The sequence below is a fragment of the Gambusia affinis genome, linkage group LG17, assembly GCF_019740435.1.
Source record: "Gambusia affinis linkage group LG17, SWU_Gaff_1.0, whole genome shotgun sequence".
Classification (NCBI taxonomy): domain Eukaryota; kingdom Metazoa; phylum Chordata; class Actinopteri; order Cyprinodontiformes; family Poeciliidae; genus Gambusia; species Gambusia affinis.
Genome location: NC_057884.1, coordinates 20242645 through 20255366, shown reverse-complemented (window position 1 = coordinate 20255366; position 12722 = coordinate 20242645). Strand labels below are relative to the sequence as shown.

Here is a 12722-nt window from a genome sequence, read left to right as displayed (position 1 = left end):
CTCACTCACTCACTCACTCACTCACTCACTCACTCACTCACTGAGTCTTTCACTCACTCATTCAGTGTCTCACTTGCTTAGTAACTCATTTAGCTGATTGCTAACTCCCCGGTGACACACTCATTTACTATTAACTCGTTCACTCACTTGCTTAGAATCATTCACTCACTTGGCGTCTCACTCTTTCATTTGGTTAGTCATTCAGTTTCTTACTAACTCACTCAGTCTGTAAGTAACTCAGTCACTTGGTAACTCGGTAGCTCACTAACTTTCTCACTAACTCACTTGCCTTCCTTTGCTCACTCACTCACGACTGACACTTTCACTCACTCGCTCGCTCGCTCACTCACTCACTCACTCACTCACTCACTCACTCACTCACTCACTCACTCACTCACTCGTTGACTCATTCTTTAACTCAGTCAGTCTCTCACTTGTTAACTCACTCAATTACTGACTTACTCGGTTGCTACTAGCTCACGTAGTAAGTCACTAACTCATTCAGTTGTTCACAAACTCCCTTGGTTACTCACTCTTTTATTAACACTTTCACTCACATTCACTCAGTCACTCACTCGGTAGCTCACTAACGCACTCACTCTCTAACTCGTTTACTTACTTATACTCACTCAGTAAGTCACTCATTTATTTTCTCGCTTGCTAATTCATTCAATTACCGACTCACTCAGCTACTAATTCTTTTAACTCCTATTCACTCACTCACTCACTCACTCTGTAAGTTATTCAGTTGTTCACTAACTCCATCACTCGCTGACTCACTCAGTCACTAACACCTTCACTCACATTCACTCACTCACAATCCTTTACATATCTATTATCAGAGTAACTTGCTGAGTATTAAGTAGTTGGCAAGGTAGCAAGATTTAAGTAACTCACTCACTACTAACACACTAATGCGTTCACTCACTTATATTCACTCACTCACTCAGTGAGTAAGTCGCTAATTTGCTGGAATGCTAACTCAGTGACTGACTCACTCAGTTACTACTAACTCTTCTACTCACTCTCTTAGTAACTCTCTCACTCGGTAACTCAGTAGTTTGCTAACTCACTCAGCCTCTCGCTAACTCAGTAACTTGGTCATTCGCTAATTCACTCACTGACTCACTAACTTGCTCCAAGTTTTAATTTCTTTAAAAAAACGAGTAAAGGAAGTAAATCTTCCAGCACCAGGTTACAGGATTACAGTTAGTTAAGTAGAAGTTTTGTTTGGTGAAAAGTTGTCAGAGTTGATTGATGAAGGAGTTTTGTTTTATCTATTTTTCTTATTAATCTCAATTACGGTTTTTGAACAGCCAGCACTGAAGGAAAGAGTTTACCTACCAAACAAGATCAATTCCCTTGTTTTTAGTGAGGAAAATTAAAGATGTAGATTTAAAGTTCTGCACTGCGGCTTTAGTTCTGCACCAACACAGAAAACCAGATTGTTTTAAAGCCTTAATGCTGCAGTGATGCTGCAGTGATGCTGCAGTGCACCTCTGAAAACCAGCAGGCACGCCTACCTGCATCGACTCGGTGCATGATGCTGCCATCTGGTGGTGGAGTCCAGCGATGCACCCTGACTGACTCATGGTTTGCATAAACACAAAGCCTCCTGTTGTGCTTCTGTTTCACATTTTCCTACCTTGCTTTTTCATTTTCACCTTCTCTATTTGATGTTTGTTTATTTTTTTTTTATTTTGCTCCTAGAATCCCGACCGCACCATCCCTGTCATCGTCATAGGCCTCCTGGTCTTCCTGCCCGGCTTTTACCACCTCAGGATCGCCTACTACGCCGCCAAGGGTTACCGCGGTTACTCCTACGATGACATCCCGGACTTTGGCGACTGACCCGAGCGTCTGTTTGCTCTCTGAATCGAATGTAGCAGAACGAACGGAGCAGTGGAGGCCGACATGTCGGAGCTTTGCTGAAACGTTGCAGAAATGTATAACTGTTTGCTCTTGTTTCTTCTTCGCTTTATTGGCCTCCACGCCGAAGCACGACTGACCTCAGAGACTCAAGCTGCTTTATTAGCAGCAGAGGAAGCAGGCCTGCAAAAGCTCGACACAGAAATCCTAACGTATTATTTACCGTCGCTCCAAGGCAGCTGTAGCTCTATACTCTCATCCTTACCGGTTCTTCTGGGACAGAGTGTTTGCATTATAAATCAAAAGTAGATTTTTTTGTATGGTGTGCAGGTATATTGTTTTAAAGTGTTTGTACTCTTGCTCTGTGTTTAGAATGTTTCTCTTTATTATGCTGGAGTGGCAATAAAGAATGTTTTGACGTTGCTGCAATGAAGCAGAAAATAAAATGTTGGTGTGTTTATTAAATGTTATAGATTATAGATGATGGGGAAATAGGGGAGTAAATTTCTGACAAAAAATCTGAGATTTTCTAGAAAAATCAAGTTTGAAAATTTGCTAGAAAAAAAAAATCTAAAATTTTGAGATGAGGTAAATTTCTAAATTTATTTCATTTTTGGCTTTTCAATTTCTGAAATTTTTGATATCAGTATTGCTAATAATTATTATATAAAATATATATACTGTGTTAATATTACTAACATTCCGTTAATATTTGTTACATTTTGTGGTGAAAAGTGTAATTTGTGGGTTTTTTCTTTTAGCTTAATTTGGAGTTATTTATCATGTAAAATCTAAACAAAATTTTATTCTAATCTTTAAAATACAAGCATGAGTTGGTATTTTAATTAAATACCAAATTAATTAAATTGGTATTTAATTAAATAAATTGGTATAAAATGTAGAAAAACTTTCTTTTTTGTGTCTGATTGCCTTGTTAATATGTCTGTTGCCTTTTTAACAAATGCTTTTTCACTTAATTTATCTGGATAGCTATTTTTACTTTAACTTGAGTAAAAATGTGTTGAAGTATTGTTATTGTTATTCACCTTATAGTTAATTTTTCACTAAAAATAGACAAAAAATGTTTTTTTCCTCACTATCTTACACAAAATCAGACTTATTTTTTCAACTTTTTAGGCCGGCTGAGAAAACCAAAATTATTTGAGTTTTCTAAATCTCAGAATATTGTTTGCATTTTTAAAATTTTTTATTTATTTAACAAACAAGCGAAAGAAAGTTGAATTTTGTGACAAAATGGGGGAAAATCCACACAATTTCCCCAAAATGTAGTAAAAAATTTCTCAATGTAAAAAGAAACGTTTTAGAAAAGCTGCTTTGATATTTTATGACATTTTTCTTCATGACTTTTAACGGAAGCCCAACAGTTTGGCCTCCGTCAGGTAAAGGGCGCCCTCTGGTGGTTGCAGCTGAGACGGACGTCATCAGGGGATTGGAAATGGAAAACGTGTCAGCTTGAACAAACAACCCCTGGATTTAAAATTCAGGAGCTTCCAGAGTTGGGATGTGCTCTCTGTTCATGATGCTGCTGCTCCTGATGATGATGAGTTGGACAGAACAAGGAAGCAGCAGCGGTGGGAGGGACGGAGAGGTAAGAGGAGAGGCGTCACCTGTACGTGAAACGAACACCTGTTGCCCGGTGGGCTCTTAAAGACGCATGAGAAAAGAAAAGGTTCGTGTTACAGCTGGGGATCCCGGTGGTTTTTGTCGCTTAAAGGAACAAAACCTTCATTCTACTCGGCTTCAAACTGTCGCTTCAGTTGGACTGGAAGGAACATGTAGAGGATTTATTTTTAAAGGGAATCCACCAGCGAACCACAGGTAAGGTTAAAAACACGATCAAAAGTATTTAAATGTTGATAAATTAACCATACTGAGCTGTGTGTGGCATGTAGACTATTTAAACTAAACTAATGAACGTTCTTTGGGTTATCATAATGTTAAAAGAGACAGTTTTATATATATATTCTTGGTATAAATCCACAAGCCTCCTGTTTTTTCTCCTTTACTAACTGGGTTAGCACTTTGGACTCATAAAGGCAAGATAAGGTGCCTAATTACTGATAAGCTGGAACATAACATCGACTCTTTCCAAATGGCTACCAAGTGTCGAACGAGTCGTAGCTAGCTAGCATTTAACGTTGGGCGAACATTCGGACGTTAACTACACGTTAGCTTGATATTCTGCGATTGTTTAATGGTATGGGAGGTCGATGTGGACGTTTTATCGCGATATTTTGTGGTACTATTTTGATCAAAGCTAAGTGACAGTATTCCTTTTTAAATTAAAACAAAAATAGCGAATGCATGACAACAGTCGTACCTCACAAACATAAATACTGATCTTAAAAATATATACTAATTTGTAATTAGCTTCTTTAGGACGCCATATAGAATTGTGATTTATGTCACTAAAATGCATTTAATCATATTTATTTGTCCGAATAAATTCGTACAAAGTTGGACTGACGTTAGCTTGATATTCTTTGATTGCTTAATGGTATGGCTGGGCGACATGAACGTTTTATCGCGATATTTTGTGGTACTATTTTGACAGCGATAAAGTCACTATTTCTTTTTTAATTAATTGTATGGTTTGGGACTGCGTGACAACAATCGTACCTCACAAACTCAAATACTGCTCTTACAAATACATACGAATTTGTAATTAGCTTCTTCAGGATAGTGTAAAGAAGTGTAATTTGTGTCACTAGAATGCGTTTAATCATGTTTATTGATACCCGTATTGAACAGTGGAGAAAATAGAAAAAAAAAATATCAAAATAATGCTTTTTTTTTAAACCTCACAATTGAAATTTATGTGACAAGGAATCAAGATTCTTATTATGACAAGAAATTTATATTGATAAACTATAAATTGTGCGATAAATGGCCACCCCATTTAATGGTGTTTCACTTTGACATCTGTCTAAATGTCGTCTGCTAACAAAATAATTACTTTAACTCCACTTTACAAAATGACATTATCAGTGAAACTTTTATTTGAAAAATGTAAGTGATTTAGAGCATTCATTTTAATTAGTGGGATGTAATAAGACATCCAATATAAAATAATTAAAAATATAAAGGAAAATGTCAGCATTTTATAACAATAATGCTTAGGACCAGAGCTAGGCTAATGATCTCTACTTTAATTTTTTTAAAATTTAAGTAATAAGTGTACATCAGCCCTTTTAATTCACTATTTTAAAAATAATATCAGATGGGCAAACTTTAAAATGCATATAAACAAAAGGTAATTATTGGATTTTTTTTCTCCTTCCCAAATAATAAAAAAAATTGCATTAATATGCATTTGTCTGTAGTGTTGAGTCGATCTTCATTCATCTTCATTTTCCAGTGTTAATTGGAAAAAATGTCCATGAAGTCCCCAGATGAGCCCCGTTTAACAATTTCAGAAACTCTCCTCGGTTCTTATGGAGCCTTTTGACGCACCAGCTGGGCTCCCGGTTTAATGGATAATTTTTCCCTCTCACCAAGTTTACGTCATCAGAAAAACGAACTCAGTGGAAATTAATTAACCTGAGAAGGAGAAGAGCCTGTATGGTGCCTCTTGATCTGCAGCAGTACTGTAAACACTTCATTTTGACAACTAAAGTAGACTGAAGTGGAATTAAATCACCCTAAAGTCACATTAGCCTATTACTGACACTGCTCGTGTCAAAATATTGACAGGAGCTCTTTAAAACCATGAAAAACTGGAATTAAGGATTTTATAAAAGCTTCACCTTGTTTCTTGGTCTATAAAAAATGGCTGTTCAAATATTATTTACAAAAAATGTAATTTTAGGCATTAGTAAAGCTTTACAGAGATGAGCTTGTAGCCTTGAGCAGGTTCATATTTGAACTCTCAGGATCTGAAGAAGAAGGCTCTGACTTTATATTAAAACCAATTAATTTCTGGGGTTCTTCTCAAACACCCTTTGGCTGAAATATGAAAATCCTAATCGTAATAATCTCTTAATATTTCATACAACAGCTTCGCCTTGAATCAGTTCTGAAGTGAGTTTTGCAATGCAGATCAACAGAAAGACAATTATTTTATTCAAATGATGAGATACTGCTGTTGTCTGCACAATACAAATGTCAAAAAGCAATTTGTTTTTTTTTCTAGTCATAAAAACAATCATTAAGGCCAAAAACATTGATTTTCGCTTAATCAGACGTAGGGAGGGGCATTTATAGTTTCTTTTATCATTTATTGTGATATGCTACCAAGTAGTTTTATCTAGTTTCTAGTGCAAATATTTTAGTTTTGTCTTATTTTAATTGTGCTAACTTACAAGTATCTTCTCAGCTTGTTTTAAGAAAGTACTTCTTCAAACAAGCTGGACGTTTGTCTTAATTTACAGAAAACTGTAAATTATTTATTCCTCTGCCAGATTATTTCACTTATGAGAAAAATGTCTTGTTATAAGTGGAATAATCTACCAATGGAACTAGAACTGGGTTCCTAGGTAACGGTCTGGGCTTGTCTGGGGTTGCTAGGTAACGGCACAGTGGAATGATCTACCAGTGGAACCAGAACTTTTTGCTCAAAACAAGCTTCTATTTCTTGCTAAAAAAGTTACTTGTAAGTTGTTTTTGTCTTGTTTCAAGTGTACTAAGATATTTGCACTATAAAGTAGACAGAAATACTTGGTGAGATTTTGTGATTTTCTTTTTGCAGTGTAAAAAGATAAATTCTACAAAAAACAACAACAACCTATTGTCTGTATTGTTGTTTTTACTATTTTCTTCACTTTGTTCAAATAAAGCATCAATAAATATCAACACATTTTAAAAATATTTCTAGATGAAGTTACTCTGTGCAGCTTGGTGATACAAATAACTTTTTAAATATAACTAGTGTTCTAAAGAAGCATTTTACAAATGGGAACGTTTTTCCAAGAGCAGTATTTTTGTCACAGTTATCTAAAAAGGTGTAATAAATAATCATCATTTGACCACAAAGTATTGTAATAAAACTTTAAGTCCATGCTGCTCATTATGGAGGACGAAGGTTGCAAATTGAAATCTGTTGTCTGCTTTTTTGAGTAAAGTCGTCTTCTTCTCGGATTGGCCTTTCAGCTCATGTTGGTACGCGACTCATTACACTATGGATAAGGACACTATGACTAGCTTTCAGATTGTTTTTTGTTTTTGCTTTAAGGCTGATAAAGAAGACACTGTAAATGGGGGAGCAAATGGAGTAGCGTCAGGTTTTAGCAGGTGTAGGATTTCTCTTTCGTCTTTGGTAAAAGATCACGAGCCATTTCTCCTGCTAGCGTAGTTTGCTAGCGCACATTTGTTTTGGTTGTATTTACCCAGAATGCCCTGTGCTGTAGTCCACTTCCTGCTTCACACACGCATTCCAACAGCTCCAGAGTTCACTTCAACAAAATCGAGGTTTGTAAGCGGACCAGATTTCCCTTTTTTTGAGTTCAGTTACATGTTCACACCTCCCCAAATGGACCAAACCTTCTTGGCAAAACAACTAGATCCTGATTAAACTAGCCGACCAGACGGGGTTGGTGTGATTTCACCCTTATTGCAACAGAAAAAGAAGCAATTCGTGAAGCACTGTGAAGTTACAGACTCACTTTTTGACATTGGTTTGACCTCCATATTGCTGCTCTTTACTTTCTAAGCCAGAGCTTTACAGTCACTCCATCTATGGGGTCAACAAGACATTGTGGCGTTCACCTTGATTCCCAGAAAAGATGCCAAATATTTGCACTCCAAGCGTTTGTATGGCCGCTAAAGTGGAACCCTCTTTATTTCGCCTGTCCTATTTTCCCCCTAAGTGCACATCAAACCGAGCCAGACGGAGAGGACCCATTGTGATGGAAGGAGCGTGTTTGGATTTATAAAAACCAGCCTTTCTGACACATGTGCAAGGATGGGGGGAAAAAAAATAAGATGTAGATTAACAGGAGCCAGGCTGAATAAAGTAAGCTCCCTGGGGAAAACTCTTATCACGGTAACAAAGAGGAACCGGGTTGGAGCAGGCTGAATGCCAATGAAGAGCATTTTATTTTTTATTTCTTTCTTGAGAGAGATGGCTGACAGTAGATGTTCCAACATGACATTTTACAGCCTCAAACGTTCTACTGATGGAGAGTTTGGCAAAGATTGACATGAAACTTTAAATACAAGCTGGAATAGGAAGCTATAAAAGATAAGAGAGGAATGTGAGGCCAAATGTAAAAATGTATATTTTGACATTTTTGTGTGTTTGACCTTTCATATGAAAAGCATGTGTTATACGTTTTGAAGTTGGGTCCTGCTGGTTCTTCAGATTCATGATTGGCAGACGAGGTTAAATACTGAAATGCCCAGTTTTTTTTTTTTTTGCAATGTCATTAAGTTTTCTCCTAAAAATAGTTTATCAATCTGAAAATACACTCTATGCTGCACTTTGTTTCAAAATTGGTATTCAAAACAATTCCCTTAAATTTTTTGTTGCATACCTCAACAACTACATTGATCAAGATTTCCTTAATTTAAGGGAGGAAATCTTCCTTAAAGGAAAATTTTCAGCCTTGTGAAAAGTTTTATTTGCACAAGTTACACTGATATAGCGACCACTATATCAGCAAATTTGCTCTGATATAGTGAGAGAAATTTTGATCCAATTTTGCTTCAGATTTGTTCCATCTTGTGCAAAGTTTTATTTGGACACATTTTAGGACCCTCCAATTTGCTCTCACTGAAATAGTGAGAGAAATTTGGAGGAGTCCCAGGATTAAGCCTTGTGGTACTCCAAGTTGTCTTTCCAAAGGATCTGGCATCTAATAAACCATTTGTGGAAAGTTTGTTTTAAATCGAACTTTGCACAAATGGTTTACTAGGTAATTTGTAAAGAGAATTTGGAGTACCTCAAGGTTTAATCCTAGGACCCCTTCAATAACGCTTTCTCTTTCAGATTATAACAAGAAAAAATAAGATTAGTTACCAAAACTACGCTGATGAAACGCAGCTCTACGTTTCAATATCACCAGCTGAACAAAAACATTTTTCTTTGTATTTTCTTGTAGAATTTATCTCCAAATTATTTGCAGAAAATCTTCCTATTAGTTGTCTAATTTTCGTGGATTGTGTCCAAAACTAATTAAACTAGAAGATAATTTTCTCCAGCTTTCTTATCATCCCAGGTAATCAGAAAAGCGGAGTAGAAAATAAAATCCAATGGAGTGATGAGGCGAATCTTTCATCTTTTCTTTCTCTCTCTAAAAAGAGAGAGAGTTTGCTAATGGCGCGTTTGCATTTGGGGCATTTAGTGATCACAAAATCGGCTCCCAAAACGACAAACAGCAATAGCTTCAGTGCTTTTTCTGGCTTATCTGGTGGAATATTTGGGTTAAAGACGATAATCCTTAAAAGCCACAGCCGCATTTGCACTTGGTGCTTTTCAATCCTTTCTTTTATTTTATGTTTTTAACAGAATTGTGTCGGCACCATTAACATTTTTGAAGTGAAATCTCCTGCCGAACTAATTAGCAACTCTGTCAACTCATCTTCTACGTTGCTGCTGATTTCCACGTCTTAGAAAAATAAAAAGAGGTTTTCACATCTGGAGGAATGAATCAAATTATCAAACTCAAATTCTCTTTTCTTACGTTTGAGCTTTAATGAACAGAGCAAGCTTTGTTTAATTTAATTTAATCAGTTACGATCTATTCACCACTGATTTGATTAAACTAAAGAAACATCTTTAAAGAAACCATTAACACCAGTATCTCTTTGCTTTCCTAATGGTTTTATCTGGCCCAGTTGTTTTTAAATGTTTAAATTTAAGACTTTTAAACATGACATGAAATGAAGTTAAAAACCGAATTAAAATTTAATTTTAACCATTAATAAAGTATTTTTGAATGTGAATATAGAGTTCACCATGAATGAAAAACACTCATAAAAAGATAAAGTGACAATAAATATCTGGAAAGAAAACTTAAAAGTGATTTTGTGATTTTGTTTCTCAATGGTTCGGAACATTAAGTAAATATCAGGCCTGATATTTACTTAATGATTTAAATGATGGGACAGTTTTTCTAGGGAATCTTTAAGCCTCCTTTGTGTTGAGGCTGATTTAATTCACTACTAATCTAATTTCAAATTTTGAAATTAACAAAACATAATTCAGCAGATTCAGTGGGAGAGCACAGGAATGTTAATAAAAACCTCACGTCATCCTCCAGCTAACATGCTAACACGCTACATAGCATAAGCGTTAAAGTGCGTAATAAATAAAATCTATTGTTATTTGTCTGTGAAGTTTAAAGCACATCTGGATGCAATGTTTTTTTTATTTTAGTTTATAGCAGAAAAACTTAATATTAGGGGCGAGCAGTTAGCCTTTAGCCTGGCTAGCATTCATCCAGCAGCCCGCCATGTTTTTGAGTTCAAAAATGTTTAAAGTTGACAGGAAATGTGAAAATATTCCTCAATATCTATGTGTTATTGGAAGATTAATACCTGAACACCAACTATAAAAATGTAAACATTTTAGAAAGACTTTAAAATCCTGTATAAATTAGCCATGCTTTGCTAAAGTTAAGCCTGGTGACCCAAGTTAAGCCTGGTGGCCCGCCAGGCTTGAGGTCTTGGCATTTGGGGAAACCCTTTTATTTGCTTAATGATTTAATGACTGCATCTTTCCTAAATATAATTGTGTTTAATAACTAGTTACTGTATTAAGTTTTTATAGTGTGAAGTTTAGATCTTTTAGATGAAAAGTCGAAGTTGACTTTGCTGTTATTTATCTCCATATTTCAGACTTTTGATCTTGATTATTTCTAACGTTTCACCCGAGTTGTTTGTCTTTTTACCTTTTTCCAAGTGATTTCTGTTTCCGTATAAAGGTTAATGTCCAATTCTGTTTCTGGTAGACAGAAATGCTCCACATCCTCTGAGGGAAAGTTTAGTGCTCCGTTTTCCTTAAAGGGTACCGCCACCGCCCGGGTAAAAATCGATAACCTGGCATGGTTTAAAAAGAGATGGAAGAACTTTTTCCTGGAGGAGAAACTCAATTTGATGGGAAAAACATTTGTTTCCCTGATAAATCTGAGCTTCAGTCCTGATTATTCAGCCTGTCTCCTTATGCAGATGGAGAAGCCGCAGCAGAATCTCAGCAGGTTTCCTGTCACTGACATTTCTATTTCTGTCAGGTGATAAATCAGTGAGAGACAAGCTGCTTGGCTTTGGGAGCTACCTGCTCATTCATTATATCTTTAGAGCGAGTGCCGGCGCCGCAGCTGTGCTGTCGGTGTCAAGATGGAGGCAGAATACGTCTGAGGGAGACGCTCTGAGTCACCACGGCGTCCACACAAAGAGGCCGGCGTTTGTTCAGCAGCTCTCAGTTTTTAGTTCTGATTTAATGACAGAAAATGTCCTGCAGCTTAATGAGACTTTTTTGTGCCTCTTATCTTTCCTCTCGCTGTGTTTGCCTTCCTGTCTGTCCCTTGTATCTTTATTTTTTTATTGCTTTCTGTTTTGCCACAGACACACAGTTCTGGCCAATAAAGCTGCAAGAAACCAATTTATTTATCTGGAGCTGTCAGTTGCTTCTTCTTCTTCTTCTTCTTCTCCTTCTTATGCTTCCTTACAGCTTTTATGTGTAGCTGTGTGTTTGAAAAAAGCAAACTTTAACTTCACAACACATTTTTTTAGCGTTCGTTGAAGCTGGCTTTTCAGAGTGATGCACTTAGGCATATTTGTTGAAAGTTGAGTGGAAGAAAAAGCTGTGGTGGGGGAAAAGATTCTGCAAAAGCAACAAATGAAGATCTTGATAATGCTGTATATATAAAGTACTTTAGAAACAACAAGCACCCAACAAAGAATGAAAAACATCATTTCTATTCCCTTTTTTATGTTTACTATTTTGGGCTTTTTCTTTTTTTACCTTAAACTCCAATAAAAACTCCATCCAAATAGTTGCAGATATTGATAGCATAACATAGAAAGCCTGATGTTTGGTACATTAAAACCAACTAATATTGCTTTCAATGCTACTAGCTGTTGTTAGCATTGTTAGCTTGCAGAAACAATGGCGTACTTTCTGGGTACTCCACAAACATGACTGTTAAAGTGATCGGTATGTTTGAAGCCCTACCTTCTTCCTTCCACTCGACTTTCCATAGCAACACTCTGTTATCCATTTTATTGCTCCTCTTTAAAATCAATACTTCTGAGAAATTGAATGTTGAGTTTTCAAAAGCTGCGAGCTGCATTTGTGAAAGTTAACAGAAATAAGTGAATAATTGTCGGAACTATATTACCATATGAAAGTTTTGCTTTTTGAAATTAATTACTGGCTTATTATCTGACGCTCCAAGCTGAAGAAACACACTGAGTGATGAACTGCCAGGCTTGGAGTTGCAGTTTTTTCTTCTTCTTCTTCTTCTTCTTCGCAGCAGAAGCGTAACGTTGCAGCTTATCCTTGACTGCCTTTGTCCACTTTAAATCAAACGCAGTTTGTTCAGCATAAGGTTTTTCTGTGAGGCGGCGAGAAGCCAGTCTGGTGAAGGACTGTGGATTGGCGTGTTTTCGCTCCAGCTGACGGTGATGAACAGAACGGCTGCAGATTGAGTTTTAACTTTCACATTAATTCTGGGGAAAGCCTCGTTCGCCGTTTGCTGAGGCATGGCAGCGGGTTGAGCGGAGCACGGCGACTGTTGACAGCCGGCGTAATTGTTTTGCACCGGTTCAGACTTTGCCCCGGCCTTAAAGATGAAGACGGCCATAAAAACGGGAGTGGGAGTGGGAGTGGGAGTGGGGACTGAAAATAGGATCTGCACGGCCGCTGCCGGGGCGGTGGAGGGAGGCTGATCACA

General features: G+C 36.8%; 2 protein-coding genes across 5 annotated transcripts in view; both read left to right on the top strand.

Annotated features, from left to right (window-relative positions):
• LOC122847096 (transmembrane protein 230-like) overlaps nucleotides 1-2315 on the top strand; it is a 37885-nt gene extending 35570 nt beyond the window's left edge. For all 4 annotated transcript variants that reach the window (XM_044144456.1, XM_044144455.1, XM_044144459.1 and 1 more), the window contains one exon: nucleotides 1711-2315. In XM_044144456.1, the coding sequence (XP_044000391.1) occupies nucleotides 1711-1851 (141 nt within the window). In that variant the 3' untranslated portion in view covers nucleotides 1852-2315. The remainder of the gene's footprint in view (nucleotides 1-1710) is intronic.
• A 937-nt stretch (nucleotides 2316-3252) lies between these two features.
• The window catches only part of LOC122819515, a 62117-nt gene continuing 52647 nt past the window's right edge, over nucleotides 3253-12722 (top strand). Inside the window, exon 1 of the mRNA XM_044096296.1 lies at nucleotides 3253-3708. The gene's annotated coding sequence lies outside the window, so the exon portion shown is untranslated. The remainder of the gene's footprint in view (nucleotides 3709-12722) is intronic.